This window comes from Talaromyces atroroseus (genome assembly GCF_001907595.1).
Source record: "Talaromyces atroroseus strain IBT 11181 chromosome Unknown scaffold_0, whole genome shotgun sequence".
NCBI classification, from domain to species: Eukaryota; Fungi; Ascomycota; class Eurotiomycetes; order Eurotiales; family Trichocomaceae; genus Talaromyces; species Talaromyces atroroseus.
The window spans coordinates 1,621,558-1,640,173 of record NW_017971432.1 but is presented as its reverse complement, the minus strand read 5'-3'; the positions used below and the strand labels follow the sequence as shown (position 1 = coordinate 1,640,173).

At 48.0% G+C, this 18,616-nt stretch overlaps 9 protein-coding genes across 9 annotated transcripts, besides 1 other annotated feature; 4 read left to right on the top strand and 5 right to left on the bottom strand.

Annotated features, from left to right (window-relative positions):
- Nucleotides 1–834: 834 nt before the first annotated feature.
- Nucleotides 835–3,455, top strand: UA08_00585 (hypothetical protein; the record flags this gene model as incomplete). The annotated part of the gene is made up of 3 exons (XM_020260407.1): nt 835–1,890; nt 1,983–3,042; nt 3,106–3,455. 3 exons carry the CDS (start codon nt 835–837, stop codon nt 3,453–3,455), a joined length of 2,466 nt encoding a protein of 821 aa, XP_020124704.1.
- A 353-nt stretch (nt 3,456–3,808) lies between these two features.
- Nucleotides 3,809–5,271, bottom strand: UA08_00584 (hypothetical protein; the record flags this gene model as incomplete). Its single annotated transcript, XM_020260406.1, has 3 exons — nt 3,809–3,893; nt 3,948–5,072; nt 5,147–5,271. 3 exons carry the CDS (start codon nt 5,269–5,271, stop codon nt 3,809–3,811), a joined length of 1,335 nt encoding a protein of 444 aa, XP_020124703.1.
- Nucleotides 5,272–5,560: 289 nt separating this feature from the next.
- UA08_00583 (hypothetical protein) lies at nt 5,561–7,668 on the top strand (the record flags this gene model as incomplete). The annotated part of the gene is made up of 2 exons (XM_020260405.1): nt 5,561–5,626; nt 5,695–7,668. 2 exons carry the CDS (start codon nt 5,561–5,563, stop codon nt 7,666–7,668), a joined length of 2,040 nt encoding a protein of 679 aa, XP_020124702.1.
- Nucleotides 7,669–7,765: 97 nt separating this feature from the next.
- Nucleotides 7,766–8,862, bottom strand: UA08_00582 (hypothetical protein; the record flags this gene model as incomplete). The annotated part of the gene is made up of 2 exons (XM_020260404.1): nt 7,766–8,262; nt 8,397–8,862. 2 exons carry the CDS (start codon nt 8,860–8,862, stop codon nt 7,766–7,768), a joined length of 963 nt encoding a protein of 320 aa, XP_020124701.1.
- Nucleotides 8,863–9,309: 447 nt separating this feature from the next.
- Nucleotides 9,310–10,179, top strand: UA08_00581 (hypothetical protein; the record flags this gene model as incomplete). The annotated part of the gene is made up of 1 exon (XM_020260403.1): nt 9,310–10,179. The coding sequence occupies one exon, from the start codon at nt 9,310–9,312 to the stop codon at nt 10,177–10,179; it is 870 nt and encodes a 289-aa protein (XP_020124700.1).
- Nucleotides 10,180–10,273: 94 nt separating this feature from the next.
- UA08_00580 (hypothetical protein) lies at nt 10,274–11,411 on the bottom strand (the record flags this gene model as incomplete). Its single annotated transcript, XM_020260402.1, has 3 exons — nt 10,274–10,649; nt 10,716–11,082; nt 11,180–11,411. The coding sequence occupies 3 exons, from the start codon at nt 11,409–11,411 to the stop codon at nt 10,274–10,276; spliced, it is 975 nt and encodes a 324-aa protein (XP_020124699.1).
- A 770-nt stretch (nt 11,412–12,181) lies between these two features.
- Nucleotides 12,182–14,506, bottom strand: UA08_00579 (hypothetical protein; the record flags this gene model as incomplete). The annotated part of the gene is made up of 2 exons (XM_020260400.1): nt 12,182–12,826; nt 12,884–14,506. 2 exons carry the CDS (start codon nt 14,504–14,506, stop codon nt 12,182–12,184), a joined length of 2,268 nt encoding a protein of 755 aa, XP_020124205.1.
- Nucleotides 14,507–14,855: 349 nt separating this feature from the next.
- UA08_00578 (hypothetical protein) lies at nt 14,856–15,789 on the top strand (the record flags this gene model as incomplete). Its single annotated transcript, XM_020260399.1, has 5 exons — nt 14,856–14,951; nt 15,009–15,439; nt 15,512–15,591; nt 15,647–15,677; nt 15,729–15,789. The coding sequence occupies 5 exons, from the start codon at nt 14,856–14,858 to the stop codon at nt 15,787–15,789; spliced, it is 699 nt and encodes a 232-aa protein (XP_020124206.1).
- Nucleotides 15,790–16,322: 533 nt separating this feature from the next.
- UA08_00577 (hypothetical protein) lies at nt 16,323–18,278 on the bottom strand (the record flags this gene model as incomplete). The annotated part of the gene is made up of 1 exon (XM_020260398.1): nt 16,323–18,278. One exon carries the CDS (start codon nt 18,276–18,278, stop codon nt 16,323–16,325), a length of 1,956 nt encoding a protein of 651 aa, XP_020124203.1.
- Nucleotides 18,279–18,435: 157 nt separating this feature from the next.
- Nucleotides 18,436–18,532: a repeat region (Identified by RepeatMasker using a combination of RepBase library and repeat library created with RepeatScout).
- Between the last annotated feature and the right edge of the window lie 84 nt (nt 18,533–18,616).

Genomic DNA, 18,616 nt, shown 5'->3' with positions numbered 1-18,616 from the left:
ATCTGATCCCGACCTGTCAGCGTTGCCAACGTCAACGACGAAAATGCGATCCCCAGTTGCCTGCTTGCCGACTCTGCCAAAAAGCAAAGGTCGAATGCATGATCTTTGACCATGCGATGCAAGAAGCCCGTCCGCGAGCGTTAGTTTGGCCCTGAACTATGCCTGTAGTTTGCTCTTTCCCAGCTAATTTGGAAAAGCTATGTACAAGCCTTGCTCACTCGGCTGGAGCAACTTCGGGCAGTTAAAGCTCGTATATCAGGTTCGCCTGGTAATTCTGTATTAGATGACTCTCATATTTCTGACCAGTCTCCGGAATCTGTACGGATACTTGATTCCCAAACTACCGTGGAAGCGCAGAAACAAGAGAATGCGAGTCTCTTCTCGTTCGATATCAATCTAATACTCTCATTGAGAAGTGGTCAAACAACGCGATACTTTGGCGCTAGCTCTGTGTTTTGTTTGACCATTCATCTTTTGAACTGTGCCTACGTCAAGGGACTCATTGAACTTCCGATAACACCAACGAATACTATAGTTTCTCGCCCCTTCAGTGTAAACGTCGAGCATCCGGTTGTGAAAAAGCCTCAGGAAAACGAGCGCCTCGCATATCTTATCAGGCATTTCCTGGCTTCCATGAATACATTATACGGATTCATTGACCCGTCGACGACTGACACAGACTTGCAGACTTATCTGCAATTGACCTGCAATGACTCCTTTACCCCACAGAGCCTAGACGCCCGTCAAACACACCAGTACTTTCGTATAAATATGATATGCGCCATTGCATGTGCAAATAAAGCTAGACACGAGCCAATTGAGCAGGCTAACAGCATGGCTTTTTACACTGCCGCTCTCACATGCGTGGAGGACGTCACATCCGAAGTATCGCCGGAATCTTTGCAGGCTTTGCTTCTACTCATAGTATTTTGTCTTTTCTATCCGCGAAAGGGTGATTTGTGGAAGTTGTTGGATTATGCTTGTCGTCTAAGCATTGAACTTGGCTTCCACACGGAGCTTGATATGGAAAGCGAGAACGAGGATCAGAAGAACTTCAGGCGTTCGACGTTCTGGGGCTTGTATGCCATAGAAAGAATCGTTGGCCAATTATTAGGAAGAGGCTCCGACTTACCAGAAGCCATTATCACTGCACAATATCCGAGTCCGAGACCATCACAGTCTTTGGACGAGTTTGAAACTTCGCAAGCGGTTGCCATTTCTCACCACTATAGACTCGTCTATATACGGTCGAAAATATACCGTGACTTGTATCTATCGACCGACATGCCTATATTTCCCGTTGATTGGTATCGGGAACAATTCAGTGGACTTCTCGCTTGGAGACGTGACTTAGATGTCGAAGACAGTTTGCCTGGTGTTTCAACAATAACATGTGACGTTGGGTATTATTCTACTATTTGTTTTCTCTTCCAACCGGTGATGCTGTCATTGTTGGAAAGCCTCAAGCAAGACACAATTAGCAGCAATGGCCCAGCATGTCGATTGCAGTGGATTCCGCAGGACAACTACTACGCTGCTTGTGAACTAATCCTTGCCTACGAGCGAGTTATTCGTTCTCCGCATGATTCCGCCTTGAGTGTCTACCCCATGACATTTCTCTCTGCACACTACATCTACCTTGCCGGTCTTACTTTGATGGCCCATTGTCTTATAGCCCTAGAGAGAAGCGTCCCGGTGATGTCGCCGTTCTCCGACCCACAAGGAGGAAACGAGACCTCGAAGATTGACTTTAGCCGCATTTCTGAGATATCGGCCTCCTGTCTAATTTTGCTCACATGGTGTTCAGACCGCTGGCCCGAAATGGTCTCCATGCTGAACGTGTACAAGCGGCTATCAGATCGTTTAGTTCCGGCGCTCATCCGCAGTGGAGTATGTTGATATCTGCAAGCATGCGGCAATCTCCGCGCCAACCTCTGCCGAAGAAGTATATCCAAACGATTTGATTCATACTTATTGCCCAGCATTCCAATTACAGAAACTACTCAGAAAACGAAACGGCTCGTGAGATTTTGTTATTGGTGTCGAGATACTGCGACGTGAATCTAATCTTCAATATGGGTTTCTCGGATAGGAAGATTGCCGTCATTGGTGGAGGCTTAGGTGGCATGGCATTTATGAACTCAGCAAGGCATGCGGGGCTTCAGAATGTGCACCTTTACGAAGCTGCGCCTGAGTTTACTGAGGTTGGTGCTGGTGTCAATATCACTAGAAACGCAAATCGCGTACTCGATGCGTTTGGTCTGAAGGACGATGTGCTATGGAAGTCGTCAAGGAATCCTCCATCCTACATGGAATATTATCACTACCGAACTGGTGAATACCTTGGCCAAATCGATGAATTTGGCGAACCAAGATCACGCCAGATCCACCGTGCACATCTTCTTGAAGCACTGCGAAAGAACGTGTCAAATGATCTCCTCTCGACAAAAAAGCGGCTAACGGCCATTGAATGGGACGAAGGAGTCGCGCAGTATGTCTTGAAATTTCAAGATGGGAGCTCCGATACAGCCGATATTGTCATCGGCTGCGATGGGATCAAGTCTGTCGTACGGAAACATTTGGGTCTGGATGACCATCCGGTATACTCGGGTCAAATGGTCTACCGTGGCTACGTAGCGTATGACGATCTTTCGCCTGAAACATCTGCTCTTTTGAGAAAGACCGTCAACTTCCGTGGGCCTCGAAAGCACGTACTGACGTTACCTATTGGCAATGATGAATCTCAGACTGCGCGGATTGGGATTATTGCATTTATGACGGAGCCTCTTGAGGGGTGGACATCAGAGAGTTGGCTAGATAAAGCCCCTATCGACGATCTATATGAGCATGTCAAGGACTGGACCGGAGCTGTTCAGGAGATTATTGCTGGATTGCGGAATGGGCATCCTGATGGGCGGATTTTGAAACAGACACTCTACGTACGAGAACCTACTGATAAATGGTTTACGACCGAGTCCAGCTCGCCATCTAGCGGCATTATTCTCATTGGAGATTCAGTACACTCTACTTTACCCCATCAAGGTATGTACTTCTTACTGTAACTTGCTTTTAAGTACCACTGTCTTCCGCTAACACATTATTCAGGCCAAGGCGCTTGCATGGCTATCGAATCTGGCTTTGCTTTAGCTCAAGTGCTCCAGCAATGGAAATCAACTAATCTCGGAGATGCACTTCAATTCTTCCAAGATCTTCGTAAACCACGCACTGATAGAATCACCAAGACGAGTTATGAGACTGGCAAAATGGCTAGCTGCGATATCCCCGAGGAGAAGTGGCCTGAGATTTTCAATTATTCTGCAATGCGGGAACGTATGCGATGGGTGATGGAATATGATCTTTTCCAGGATATTTCCAACAAACACGAAGCGCTATATAGACCCAATATTACTCTCCAAGCAGAGACAGATTCTACGGCACAGAAGGTCGTGGTTTAAGCTGAGATTGAGGTTTGGGTATGGTTTGTACCTAGTTGGTTTTGGTTGCAAATCTGTTTAGCTGTTTATCTATCTATCAAGCCTTCCAAGTGCTTAAACATTGTTGAACATAGCCGATTCACATTTCATTTGGGGCTATTTAAGAAGTACGAGTAATATATGTAGTTGAATGATTGTTTCATGATATATACCTAGGTATATCGTGGATCGAAAGGTGGAATAAAAAAGTAGAATTTCAAGATTGACTACCTAGTACGTAGGTACGTAGGTATGGCAACTTCTCCAAAATAAATACATTTTCACTTAGTACTCCTGATCATCCGACTTTAAACATGGATTGATCAAATGCAAATCTAAATCTTTGCTTCAGTCGATTTCCGTACAAGCTCATCGTACCTCAGATAAGCACCAAGAAGAACCTGAGCGCCAGCGGCACAACTATGGGAGAGGTCAATACTTTCTTCTCCAGCAGTGACGTATAGGATAACTTACTCTTCTGGTCTTGAATATTCAGTCGGATTGTGACTGACACCATCGCGACACCTCACAAAGATCATAGCAGTGGGCACCTTGCGACTGGTATAAACACTATCGTGTCCAGCTCCGCTGACCAATTCTTTACCGTTGCAACTAATGGAGCTGCACGAGTCTCTTACGCACTGGACCATGGTAGGGTCGAAGTTGAGTGCCGGAGAAACCCAGAAGTTGTCAAATTCCATTTTCAGGCCATGCTCATCGCAGACCTCCTGGAAGCGTTTCTTGCACAGGGATTCAATCAGCTCCACGTCGGAATCTGCGGGAGCTCGAATATCGAGGCCAAGCCTAACATTGCCTGCGATTGTATTGATACTCTGAGGCATGGAATTGATAACAGCAATAGTTGCGCGACCTCCGCGTTCAAATAATTCACCCTCGGTCACGATCTGATTGGTAGCAACAATCATCTTTGCGGCTCCAAGGAGAGCGTCACTTCGGCTTTCCATGGGAGTAGTACCGGTATGTGCCTCTCGGCCGGTGACTTGCACATTGTACCATCGAATGCTCTGCACGCCTTTCACTACTGCGGCTGCCTGCTCTGCTTTGTCTAGAATGGGCCCTTGTTCGATATGAACCTCGAAATGGGCGAGAAGCGGATTGGCAGCGTATGAGCATGGCGTTGTTCCAAGGTATCCAATTCGTTGGAGTTCTTCTTTCAGCGTCGTATGGCCTTCGAGCTCGGCCCTTGCATGGGCCCATGGAACAGTGAAAGCACCTCCCCAGACTCCAGAACACAGCATTGCAGGTGGGAAGCGAGCACCCTCTTCATTTGTCCAGTTCACCACCGCCACGGGAGCATACGAGGTAATCTGATGCTGGTGAAGGACCTTGAGAACCTCGATTCCGGATATAACCCCCAATATTCCGTCGTATTTCCCGCCAGTTGGTTGAGTATCCAGATGAGAACCTAGTCCGATAGGAGGCAGGCTGTTGTTCTGTCCAGGTCGAATGGCGAATATATTTCCCATTTCGTCGACCTTGTGGTGACAGCCATATTTTGCGGTCTCTTCGATAAACCAATCTCTGACCTTCTTATCGTCGTTGTTTAGGGAGAGGCGGTTCATGCCCCCGTCCGGTGTGCTGTTGATTTCGAGGTCTATTCAGCCATAGTTTCTTTCCTTCGCTTTTCGCAAAGAATAAGTGTCACAACTCACCTTCCCCAGCCACAAGCAGCATCCAAGGTGCTCATCAAGCGTACGGCGTTGACTGCGAGCCCCGCATATTTCGGTGATAACCCGGAAGAGCTCGACTCTTCCAGCACTATAGATTGGGAGGCCATTGTGGTTGACGTCGTGATGTCAGAATGGATATCCACGGTCAAGCTCCTATGGATTCTCTCTTTCAGCTCAACAGCAGTGGTTGTTGTTGTTTTTATCTATCGCTCTTCTTTCTGCCTAAGGCTGTAGTTCATTCTGGGCGATAACGATAAGGCTGCCTGCGGACATCGCCGCACTTCATCTGCGATTCTTCCCTTCCTGCTTCTCACTACGCTTCACCGAACTTTCCTTGCTCCGTGATCTCTGGTTACTTAAAATCGAGACGCTTTGTGGGTACCATGCTAGCAGGCAATGGGGGAGAAGCAGTGCCAACGGAGCATCCTATCCTGCGCTCGCTGTCGGCGCCGGAAAATCAAGGTCGGTAGGCTGTCCGCTCTCGAGACTTTTTTTTTTTGAGCCACATTAACATTCGTACAACTCCCTAGTGTGATCGAGGAATACCCTCCTGCTCCCAATGCCTCAAAGCTAAGGCTGAATGTGCGGGCTCCAACCCCCGCGGCGGTGAAGCCAAAGTGCCCCGGAGTATCGTCCACTTTCTGGAAGACGAGATTGCAGCATTAGAAACGGAATTGTCCCAAAAAGAGGGCTTGGATGCATTGAATGCCTCCGATACTCTACTTGGGTTGCGTCAGCATGCTCATGGCTTCGTCGTTGATAGAATGAGTCATCACGAGGATGACCATACTAGTACTTCACCATCGCCGCCGCCTGATCCAGTGCACCGGGCGATTCTGGCAAGTGAAGATATTCAGATGATGATTGCGGCTGTTTCGCCCCTTGAATCCGATCTCACAGACTTGGTATCGCGTGTGCGTATGGGATTGACTCCATCCTCTGCTAAAGCCTCCGCGACTCCAACAGAGATCAGGAGAAGCGCAATTAGTCCGCGTGCATGTAGATCTACACTGGACACCAAGGTTTTAAAGAGCCTACCTACTCATCTGGCTCAAAGCCTGATCGATAAATTTATCCATCACCTACTGCCGCAGTATCCGTTTCTTCAGCCACACACAATACGGGATCAACTAAGTCGTGTCCTCAAATTTGTGCAATGTGCTGATACGACATCACCAATCGGCTCCGCGGAGCTTCTCCAAGTCTCTAGTTATGATTGTCTAACTATATACTTGATCATGGCCATCACCGTGACGCTAGGGAGTTCTAAAGGCGGCCATGAAAGCCGTTGTTTTGCGTTTTCCAATGCGTTGTATGAAGAGGGAATCCAGCACTGGCCAAGCAGGTCTTCTATTCCGTCAGATCTAGCTGAAGTGCAACTCACTCTTCTAATCCTACTCTTTGCATCCATCAACCCGCGAGCCGCGAATGTGTGGGTGTTGTGCGGTACCGCTATGAGGCTGTGCTTTCAGCTGGGACTTCATAGAGAAGCTTCTGAAATGAAGTGGAGTCTTGACTCGGAAACGCTTGATTTACGCCGTCGTATATTTTGGTCTGCATATTGCTTGGACCGGTCAATCTGTAGCGTTTTGCATCGACCTCTATCAATTCCGGATGCGGCTATAGACGCCCCATTTCCTTCCCTGCAAGAACAGTCCGTGGTAGCAGGAATGTCAGGGGCTTACATACAGTGGTCTAAACTGCATCGTTTACAGTCTGAACTCATTGGTGTCCATTTTCAAGCTGCCGCATTACCTGATAGTATGTCATGGGACGACTGGCTGGGCTACATGGAGGAGAAAGGCCGCACTTTGAATAAGCACTGGCAAGTCACAATTGAAGGCGTTGATGAGATGAAAGACTTCTCATTCTGCCGATTTATTTTCACGCTCCACCGTCCGTCGCCTCGCATGTCGCTTCCCTCGCAGAGCAGCTTACTCACCTGCTTTGAGGCTGCAACCCAATGGGCTCAATTAGCCAAGGAGCATTTTGAGCGTGGCTACTTTCGCCGACCATGGTTTGCGGCACATCACAATTTCGAGGCAGCTATGGTTGTATTGTTTTCTCTTCGCCATTCTGGTACTGCTATTCGCCAAAAGTTTGGTGCCCAGCACGTATTTGAGAGGACAAAGCTTCTCACTTCTAATTTCCTGATTATTGCATCCCAGGGCTGGACGGAGGTGGCAGCTTGCGCCGGAATCTACGAACGACTTCTTGGTCCTCTACTGGAATCTGTGTTCTCCCCTGATTGCATACTTCATTTCAGCGCTAGTCAAGACGCGGAACTTACTCGTTTTCTGTATCACGGTTCAGCGCAACTGCAACCAGCTAGGTTCGACATGGACTCAGATTTCATAAGTCTGCCTGATAATCCATTTGAATTGCTCACAAGCAATCATGCTGGAAGAAGTCGGACGAATGGCTCTTTTGATGCAGCTAGTTACCCTGGATGGAACTTGCTTGACCACTGGTTCGTGGAGGAAAGCTTGAATGATATTCATTAATTAATTCGAGTTTTTGGGTTTTTCTTTTTTTTTTTTTGCATTTTGCATTTTTACCTGCAAAGAAAAGCTCATTTGCAGAGAAAAGAGAGCGTACTAGCTATGCTAATGTTTTCACAACGTTAACAGGTTTTTCTTCGAGAAACCCTTGAAGATTTTCAACTAGTACTCTCTGATAGTTTTCAATCGTTGATTGGGCTAGCCACGCCAGATGTGGCGAGACTGTGAGATTCGTCTCTCTCATATCAGCGTGCAGCAACGGACTGCTTGCCGACGATGCTGGCTCTTTTGCAAAGACATCCGTTGCTGCTCCTCCAATGGATCCTTGCTTAAGAGCTTCTGCAAGTGCAGTTTCATCTACAACGCCTCCTCGGGATACATTGATGAGCAGAGCTTGCTCGCCCATTAACTTTAGCTCCTCGGTGGATATCAGGTTTTCGGTCGACGGTGTAAGCGGCACACAGAGAACAACGGCAGTCGAGGTTCGAAGAACTTCTTGGAAAGAGACGCGATCAGTACTTTGCGACGGTGGATTTTTGCGATCTGAAACCTGCACTCTCATACCAAGCGCTTGGCACATGTTTGCGAGTCGTTTCCCTAGATTGACATTGTTCATGAGATTTTTGTTCGCAACTAGTATAAAAATCTTAACGAGGAGCAAGCACTACCAACAACACCATATCCAACAATACCAACAACCTCCTCTATCATTGAAATGGGAAACTGGTTACTTTTTCGATCTCTGAGTAAATTCATTAATGTCCCCTTGCGTTCCCATTGACTCCGTTCGTGCCCATCTTCATCCAATCCCATGGTAGCAACATGCATAGGAATGATCATTCGTCTCGCTGCAAGAAGCAGTGTCAATGCATGCTGCGCGACGGACTCTGTATTTGCCCCTGGAGAGTTCATCACCACGATTCCACGCTGCTGGCATGCCACTAGGTCGATGTTATTGGTGCCAGAGGCCACCACAGCGATGGCCCGCAAATGCGGCGAGACGGCCACGTCCAACGCATCTGCGCGAATTGGCAATGTCGTTACAATAAGGACTGTGGCTTGTGCAATACGCTCGTTGATTTCCGATGCAGCTGTTCGGTCATAGGTGTGCAGAGTGTAAGGGCATGGAAGAGACGTGAGAGACGGAATTGGGCAGAAGAATGTTTCCAGCGCGACAATTGTCTGGTGGATTGCCATTTTCTGTGTTGATTCGTTTCTTCGATATTTTTCTTTTCTTTTTCTCATATGAACACCCACTCGGTTAGTTTTGGAGCTTTTGCTTATTTTACAGGCCATTCCATTAATATCGTGATAAGTCGGACATGTCTCCGAACGCCATCGACGGAGAACAGCGACGCCCAGAAACGAGCTTATCTTGCGGGTGAACTCGAGCCTTTTTTTTTTTTTTTTTGGCTTTTATGATTATGACTAGTTTGTAAACTACCAAGATAGCGAATTCCCAGATAAAACAGCTCCTTCATGACTGGTTCTGTATATTTTGGTCCTATCTGTTCAGCAAGTATCCGTAGAATAATAACATAGCCTAACACCTGCCCACTTCATATAACCTTAACTGTCACGGTATACGCACGATATACTACACACCTTTGTTGCTGCCGGGTGCACCTGGCAAAAATCTATAATATGAGCTCGACAGTGACACAGGAGGCCGTTCAGCATGCCTCCGGAGACCCAGAATTAGCCTTCATTCACGACGAAACGAGTGCCCCGCCAAAGTTCAGAGATCCACTTGAGGAGCGTGCATATCTCAAACATCGACTGGTGCTCGCCTTCCGCGTCTTTGCTCAGTTCGGATTCTGTGAAGGCGTTGCCGGTCATATCACTGTGCGAGACCCCGTGGACCCGACTAGCTTCTGGGTGAATCCCTTTGGGAAGCATTTCAGTCTCATCAGGGATGAAGACCTCATCCGTGTCGACCATTCGGGAAAAGTAGTCGAAGGCGGCAAGAATCGGAGACTGAATTACGCTGCCTATGCGATTCACTCTGAAATTCATTCGGCGCGCCCTGATGTGCTTTGCGCAGCCCATTCTCACAGTGTGTACGGGCGTGCCTTTTGTGCTACGGGCAGGACATTGGATATGTTGACGCAAGACTCTTGCGTGTTCCACAATGACCATATCTTGTACTCCAATTTCGCCGGTGTGGTGCTCGCGTCGGAGGAGGGAAAGGCAATTGCAAAACAACTGGGACCAAAGAAGGCGGCACTGCTTGGTAACCATGGTCTATTGACAGTTGGTCCGTCAATTGAGGCGGTTGTTGCCTGGTTTGTGCTGCTGGATAAATGCTGCCAGGTTCAACTGGCCGCTGATGCGAGCAGTAATGGGTCAGGGAAGCCGTTGGTAAAGATTGGAGAGGTCGAAGCTGCTTCGACCTGGCAGGCCCTTGGTCATCCAGCTGGTGGTTATTTCATGGGGCTGCCCCTTTTTCAAGTTGCTGAACGAGAGTTTGGAGAGTCAACATTCTTGGGAAGAGGTTTAGAGCCAGATGAGTAGTATTATTCAAAGAAAACGGTTTATGTTATTGGGTTTATTCTCTTTTTTCTCAAGTAGATTCTTCTGAACAGGTATGCAAGTATTCCAAGTATATCTATACGTCACCACTCTGGAACCCTTCTTGTCCATTCAAAGCAACAGCTCTTCCAATAGCATCTGCCAGCGTGTCCAGGTCTGAAGATTGCATGTTAATGTCTTGGTTATCGTTCGATTCATATAGCGTCCCTCCTTCTGTCCAAATCCGCCGCAGAGTAAAAATTGAAGCCATGGGGTCCCCAGCTTCCCATGCAATATTTTCCAGGGTCTTCAAATCCGCAAGAGATGTGTACTCAACTGACCACTTGCTATCGGTCTGGCGCTCATATTCTGCCAGTATCTCATGAGGCGTGGTGGTGAATGAGCATACCCTCAGGGCTCTATTACGAGATACTGTTGGATTTCGAAGCGCTGCCACCAATAGCTTTCCAACGCTATATGTTTGTCTGATTAGTGACTGTACAGAGACTTCCAAAGTGATGCCGCAACAGAGTACTTACTCTTTCATTGTTGTAAAGCTGACCTGCTCATCTCCTGATCCCAGCAATGTAGCCTTCTTCTCCACAACATCAAAAGATCCAGCATGGGGATTCTGGCTCAGTTTTCCAATGTAGAGGTCGATATAAGGCCCCGTAACCAAGTAGGTAAACTCAGTCCGTCGAATTGAAGTCCTGATAAACTCTCTTACTTGCAATTTTCCCTGATGTGGCTTTTCAAAGGCTGACTGTGGCCCATACTCAATATCGGTTCCATACTCTGAGGGGAAAAATCGTGTGATATTGGGGCTTGACTCTTCTGCCCAGCGGAGTAGATCAATTTGGGCTTTGATCATATTTCGACCGACGCAGCTTATGACTGTGTCGAACCCTGCATATTCAATTAGCATTATATTTCTCTTGGGCCCATGCATATATGGGTAGATGGGTGGCTAAGCGATGGCTACGAATGAGCATTATGTACCTACCTGCATAAGCACGCAACACATGCTCCTCGTTCGTAAGATCGCCGCCAATCACCTCCACCCCCTTCTCTCTGAGCCACTGAATCTCTTCAACTTTTTTCTGCAAGGTTGATGGCGATGTAAAAATCGCTAGACGATCGAACCGGGAGCTCTCTTCAATAAGCGCTCTGATGACGTATTGCCCTATGACACCGGTTGCTCCAAATACGAGCACCGACTTCAGTTCGGTTGTCATTGTGTGACTCGCGCTTAGTGTCGTGCTTGCAGTCTCTTACATGGAGACGGTCAAGTGCTTGTATAAAAGATGTTGGTTTATAAGCTGGAGATTTGTCATCTGGTGGATGCGGGGAACTCCGACGAGATGCGATAACGAGTATGGCTGCCTCAGTGAGGTATTTTTTTGCAATGGGATTATTCTCAGACTTGATGACTATAATATATGTGATTTCGTTAATTCTATTATCGAGCAAAGAACGTAAATTGTTGCAGATTTTTCCATTCTGGAGTGATTCGGGTTAGGTCTAGGGTTACATGAGGGGAAACCCTAAGGGGCCTTCTTCATTGCTGCCAATAACTACCCTTAAATCCTAAGTCTACGGGGTTTAATTCTAACGTAGAGCGATATGTAGAGGGTTTTTGAGTAGCCCTTGGTTATTGGTATTAAATGATGAAAATAATCCTTTATTCTTGCAAAGGAGTCTATTGATCGGTGGTGGTGTTTTTTTCAACTTCCATTAGACCGTGGACGAGTCCTGACTCGTCCAATGCAGGTGGCGTGAACTTTTGGATCTATAACCATGTCTCGTTGACCTTCATTCGCCTTGGACATGTACACAAGATGCTTCTCGACGGATAGCGAGTATATCAATGGATGACCTCGTTTGGCTGATAAGCAATAATAGTCTCGGTGAATAACTCATCGTCTGATTCTAAAGCAATTCGTCCTGCACACAGATTATGACCTAGTGATGGCTGCTTGTTTCTTTCGTTCGCGCCAGCTATCGTTCACACCTTTCGCGATCGGTTCACCACATATTCCACGAAAACACTTAGGTCCTCGGATATCTCAAGCACATTATTGAGCTTTTTGTAAAGTTTCAACATCTCAGGGGTCGCTTCGCTATCCGGCTGATCTTTATCGGCAGTCCCCTCTCCCAAGCCAGTCACTTGAGTGACATTCACGTAGCCGTTTGGTTTAATCTCGAAACTGATGAAAATTCTCTGTAACTTCAGATCTGGAGTCATTGCTTGGCCGTTCGCTTTCGTCTCGGGGAAAGTGATGAATAGCATGACTAATGGTGCCTGTCCAACTTGTGTCCGCAAAGTTATATCAACCCTGACATCTGTGTCCAAGAAGTCTCTATGAATCCTTGCTTGGCTAAATTTGCTACCAGTACTCGGGTCACTCTGACAAGCCATAGCGCTGGAAATGTTCTTGCTACCCAGAAGACCGTTCAGGAACTCTTCGTTCACATCGCCATTGCTTAACTCGCTGACTTCACCACGCATAAATGGCGGCTCCGCAGATATAGACATCGTCTCTGAGGTTTTAGACGAAGATTTAGAACCATTCGTTATGCCGGCAATATATTCTTTGCGAGGAAATATCGTCTTTATCAAGGTTTCCAACAGACTATACTGTCGGAGTATCTAAATGTACTCATTAGCAAGCTCTCAACTCGAGGGACAAAGTAAAAAATAACTTACTGGAAAGATATCGGCTAGTTGCCGTGGATGGGAGAATGGAAAATCACGGATGATTCTACCGGGGGCAGCTTCAAATGCCTGGAAGGAATAGCTATGGTTTTTCTGGACAGGCTCATTTGCGCCATTGAATATCACGACAGCTTTCCTTCGCCGTCTTTCAGGGGACTCTAATGACTCGGAAGACATGGAATCGTCGCCATCCATGCTGCTACTTGTCCACCCAGGAACCAGCAAGTCATCATAGGTGAGTGTTCTATAATCTGGCGGAAGTGTCAATCCAAGATGTCGATATATATCATTTGCTACCAACAGTGGAACATGGACATGCGGTTCCAATTTCGCCACGAAACGCCGATTCGGTGTGCCAGAGCCAACCATGCTAGTGTCAATGCTATCTGTGGACGATTGCAGTGTAGGTGGTGGCTCCGACCAGTTGATTACTATAGCCGCTTTAGATGAGTTCGAATTTTCATTAGAAGATGCGTTTGCATCAACAGGAGTTAGGATTTGCGGCTCAACCCAGTCTTTCGAGATTCTCAATGAAGGAAATCCTTCTTCGCATTCAATTGTAACGCTTCGTAATTTATCTTGCGCACCGTCTGCGTTCTCTCCAGAAGAGTCGATTGTCATGACATCATCTGCAGACTTCTTGGTCTTTTTCGCATATAGAAGCCGATGGTTTTCAACCCAGTACTCAAGCCCCATACCAACGCGGCCTCTCTTATGCAGACTTGGTCTGCCAATAGATCCCAAGCATAGATGATCGCAGGCACCGCGATAAATACCGCGTTGACTTTCGGCATCCCAAACTTTCTGCAAGCACTGAAACAGGCTTTCCACGGCCTCAAAGCAGTTAACCTCTTGACTCAACTTGTCAAGCTTGGCGAGTCTTTCGAGATTGCCCTGAAACCCTTTAAGGCTTTTCCATGCTCTGTCCTCTCGTTCCTTAGAAGTTTGTATAAGATCGCCCTTAAGAACAGCCGTAGCTTCCTCTCGCCTTTCGCCTTCACCCTCGCCTTCAAGCGAAGCGTAACTCAGGCTGACATCTTTGACATTATCTTCGCCTGGGTAGAACTCAATTTCCAAATCGACAAAATTTCCAGCAATGCTTAAGCTATCTTCTTGCCATATAGATTCAAACCCTTCGAGCCTGCCCAGTCTCTCCACCGCCTCTCTGCTCACGCCTCGGCCCGCCACTCGGCTACGAAGCAGCTCGACGACCTCTTCGATACGTTTCCGTCGCTCCTCCTCGTGATTGCGAGAACCTCCCAAGCCCAAGGTGAGTGCGCGAAGGTCGCTGTCGTTCATACCAGAGCCCACTAAGCCATCGTGAACATTCAAAGCCGGGCTCATGCCTGTGAAACCACCGAGAGCGAGTAGAGCGGAGGGTGAACTAAGGGCAACGGGGTCGTCTAGCCCTGCGGTTGCTGTGAGAGGTGTGGCACCCTGGTATGAGGAGGCACTGGGATGGTGGCCATGGCCAGTGCCCGAAGCCGAGGGGGTCCTAATTGAAGGAGACTTGTGAGATAGACCGCGGCCCATGGGAACTGCAGAGGGATGCGGAGACGAAGTCAAATGGGTGGGAGTTGCCCCTGGGTTCGGCCTGGACGAGGGAGTAGCCATTTTGTCTTCGTTATCATCGGTATCGCATCAAGCACAATACCTACATGAGGCGTCGCCAGCTGCAGGATGGGCGCATCGAATATGGACGAGTAGAAATCAGATTTCTTTTCGTCTTTAGTGATTAAGCAATCGCTTGCAAGAAAGCGTCGTTGACGCGGGTCCTGCGGAGTCTGAATAATCGCATGTGGAAAGCGCGAAGCTCACTCAAGCATCCATCTTCATTCTGTTGTTTGCCTGGTTTGCATCCAAGCTCCGTTCTCCACCGCGCGTGCTACTTAAAGCACTCTCCCGACTTCACATCACTCGTTTCCTAATACAAAGATTTTATCACCGCTCACTTTATATCATCATGAGTACAATGCTTACGCGAGCTCCGCGTTCTTGGAGCATTCGAGGAATTACTCACACTCGCTTATTGTCAACGCTCGAAGGACATCCCCATATAGTAAGCTCTGCTCCTTGGCCGAAAGCTTGTCCATGCTAACCTGCATCTACCATCCAGTATACCTTTCCTGACAATGCAAGACCAGGAAGCCATATTTTATCCTTGCTTTCATCGGACCCGCCTAATCGGGACCTAGCCATTGGCAGCACATCGAAGCTGCCCCCTACGCCGGAATCGTTTACCCAGAATTCAAATTTTCTCAAGATATTAGATGAAGTGGTCTCTGAGCACGCCACTAAAGACCCTGAAGTCCAATCGCAGGCTCAAGTTATGGTATCCACTGCAGGCGCAAATTTGGGTTCTGGAGGCATATTCTTCGCGCCTCAGCGGAGTCGAAAGCACAGACATGGCTACGGACAGGGCGGAAGCGCTGGTGGCGATTCCGCTGGTGGTGCAAGTGGACAAGGTGGTGCTGGCTCAGGTGGCCGCGGGGGTTGGATTCATGTATCGGACAACCGTCGGCCACCGGAGTATGGGCGGATTGCATGGTGAGATTTGCATTGGTTGAAGAACAAAAAAAAAAAAAAATAAGACTGGTACTAACTTGGCCACTTCGCTAGGCCCGAGGATATTTTCGGCAGTGTAGAAGTTGACAGCGAAGGGAAGTTTGTCGGCAGCAATGGAAATTATCAATCAAGTGGTTCGTATTCAGACTAAGCTGTATGGGATTTGATTTCTTTGTCTAACAAGAACAGGCACGTATCGAATAGTGACTCGCGACGGAATGTGAGTACAGACGAATAATGCATCGTTTTCCAAAGCTAATAAGAGTTGTAGACTCGGACTGAGCCCTTTCTTGAGAGAGAAGCTTGTTGAACGACTGCGCAGAGACCAGTGAGATCATATAACGAGGCGTTCTTCCTCTACTCAAACCCAAGTCGAAACTCACTTCGGCCACCCCCACAGCAAGTTGCCCGAGAACTTGCTCGTTCAAAACGAATTGACGGAGTCATAGTTTGTATGTCTGTCCTCCACTTCCTACCCGTCTAACATGGCCTCACATTACATGATGACAACATCGTTACCCAGCTCACTCAGACACACAAGTTGTGATTGATGTCAAACACGTATTCCAACGTATCTGAATCAAGGCCTTGACGCTATTACATATTGATGAACTTGGCTTTGCATGGTGCTAACTTTCTTGTCATGCAGGTGACCCATTTGACTCGAAGCTTTGTCCCAAGCAACCAGAAGTGTTGCATCTCTCATGATTAAGTAGAGGGTTGTCTTAAACTAGAAATTCGTATATAAATTTCATGTCCGTTACGATAATGACAAGTGGATTGGCAACAATCTCGGACAGTCGGGTATCATAGTTCGGTCTATATATATTTATATATGTACACCTATATCCAAACGCCTAATAAACTAATTTTTAATGCCAATCACGGCCAAATTCCTCGGACTCTGAGCGTAATCAAACACTGGCTCAACCCAGCACTCCTTCACCAGCCCCAAAGCCACATGCTCTCTAAGAAACTGCCAGCGATCAATCACAATCATAGCCTCGACCAACGTAGAACTAAACGCCATCAAAACCCAGACCAAGCTAATATTCTTCTTCGCATACGCGTATTCAGAGACATATCTTTCCAATTCCTCCGTCGACGTTTCATCCATCAACCGACTCATTTTGTCTCTGTGGGCCGGGTCCTTGGATAGTTTTGTCATGGCGGCTTTTGCATACGCGACGAATGAGTGGTAGGCGGTCTTTCTCAGTGATCCGATTACGACGGCGGGTGCTTTTTTCCAGTTGTCTTTTTCGCTGTTGTTGTTGTTGTCATAATCTTGGGCGGTGGGAGAAGAAGCATCGCGCGCCAAGGCTTCAAAGGTCGCCAGCTGCGGTTTCGGTATGATGCCGTGATCAGCGAAGAATCGCTGGAGAACAGCGCGGTAGTAATGGCGTGTGAAGAATGCCTCGGTGTCTTCGCGCGACCAGTTGAATGGGGCCTGGCAGGCCATCATGCGCGCGGTGATATTGAATTTGATTCCTGTGCCGCCGCTGCGATGCGGGTATTGCTCGAAGAGGTTCGACATGGGGAAGCCGTGTGGGTCGTAGCCGTTAGACGTGGTTACCAGTCTTTGGTGCATGTGCCGTAGGACGGGGAGCTTGTAGGTTGCTGGTCCCAGGCGTTCGGTGAGCAGGTTGTAGCAGCATCCGATCATGGCTATTGCGACGACGGATGGGTTGAGGACGAGAGAGCGGATGCCGTGGTGAAGAAGATTGCCGCATGAATGGAGCGAGACGACCATGACGCGAGCGTCGCTTCCATCTTCTTCGCCTTCGCCCTTGACGGGGCTTGGTTCAACGACATGTCGGATGATGGGCTCGAGATATCCGTCTTTTATGTTGTGTTCGATGTAATCTATTGCGCCTCGCAGCCTTGGGACTTCCTCGTCTTTGGCCTTTTGGCCAAAACTAGCCGGGAAAGATGGCAAGTCGTCAGCGCTGAGGTCAAGGTCTTTGAATACGGTGAACATGGTGCTGTCATTGTCCTCTTCTTGTGGCTGCTCTGGTTCTTCTGCTTTTGGTGGACATGTTGTGCATGCATCGTCTCCAACCTTATTTAATAAAGCTTCCTCGTCATGGGCCTTTTTCTGTTTTGCCTGATATTCCTCTTTTTGGGGGGGAAATTCCTTCTTCTTCCTCTCCACCAACCTGGCACGCACATCCATTCCTTGCGCTCCCTTAATGAATGCATGCTTGCGCTCAATGGCAATTATATGCCGGTTATAAGAGTGAGCCAGTGTTCGACCCAGGTAGTTCTGACCGGAGCCGAAATCGACTATATGCGTGACTGGTTCACCGCGCGTTTCCGAGACGGCGGTAGAAAAGGAGTCGACATACTTGGAGAAGTACTCGACTTCATGCAATTTCTTCGTTTTCATGCCCACTGCAAGGCGGCGCGGAATTGCACTGGCGCGCGGTGGGAGCGTCGAGGTGAAATCCCGTTTCAGGCTCAGACGGCGAATGTTGCGAATGTAGTCTAGCAGCGAGGACGGCGGTAGAGGGCCATTCTTCCACTGCCTGCCTGCTTCCTGGTTCCATCCCAGGCCGCCGGGGCGTTCGAATTGAGCGAGCTCGTCGGCCAAGATCAAGTCTAGGATGTCGTACAGATCGTGTGCGTGGAAGAAGTCGCGCCATTCTTGCGGGAGCAAGGTCGTATAGAGATCGGGCGTGCTGGTGAGGAAGTCGAGGATGTGCACGCCGCCGCAGAGGTTTAGAAACAGGGGCGTTGATGTTGCGAACGAGAGCAGGGCGTCGATGTACGAGTCGACGTCGTCCCACTCATCCTGGAGGGGAAGGGGCTTGGAAGGGGCCATGTGAGCTCAGCCTTCCAGAAGCGACGTCCAAGGTTGTTGTTGCGGCGGCGGACGAGAAATAATTTCGACGGCCCGGCTGCGCTAGGCTTATCGCTTATCGCTTATCGATAGCATATCCTTGTTAACGAGATACTAACTCGTCAAGTTACACTACTACATTATTATTATTCTTATGATTATTATTGTTATGATTATTATTGTTATGGTTATTATTGTTATGGTTATTATTGTTATGATTATTATTCTTATTATTAGTTAACATAGCATTTCAGTAACGAGTTCCTCACACAGCTTGGTCCATTTTCGCTGCCGCATGATAGCCGATGCCTACATGCAAC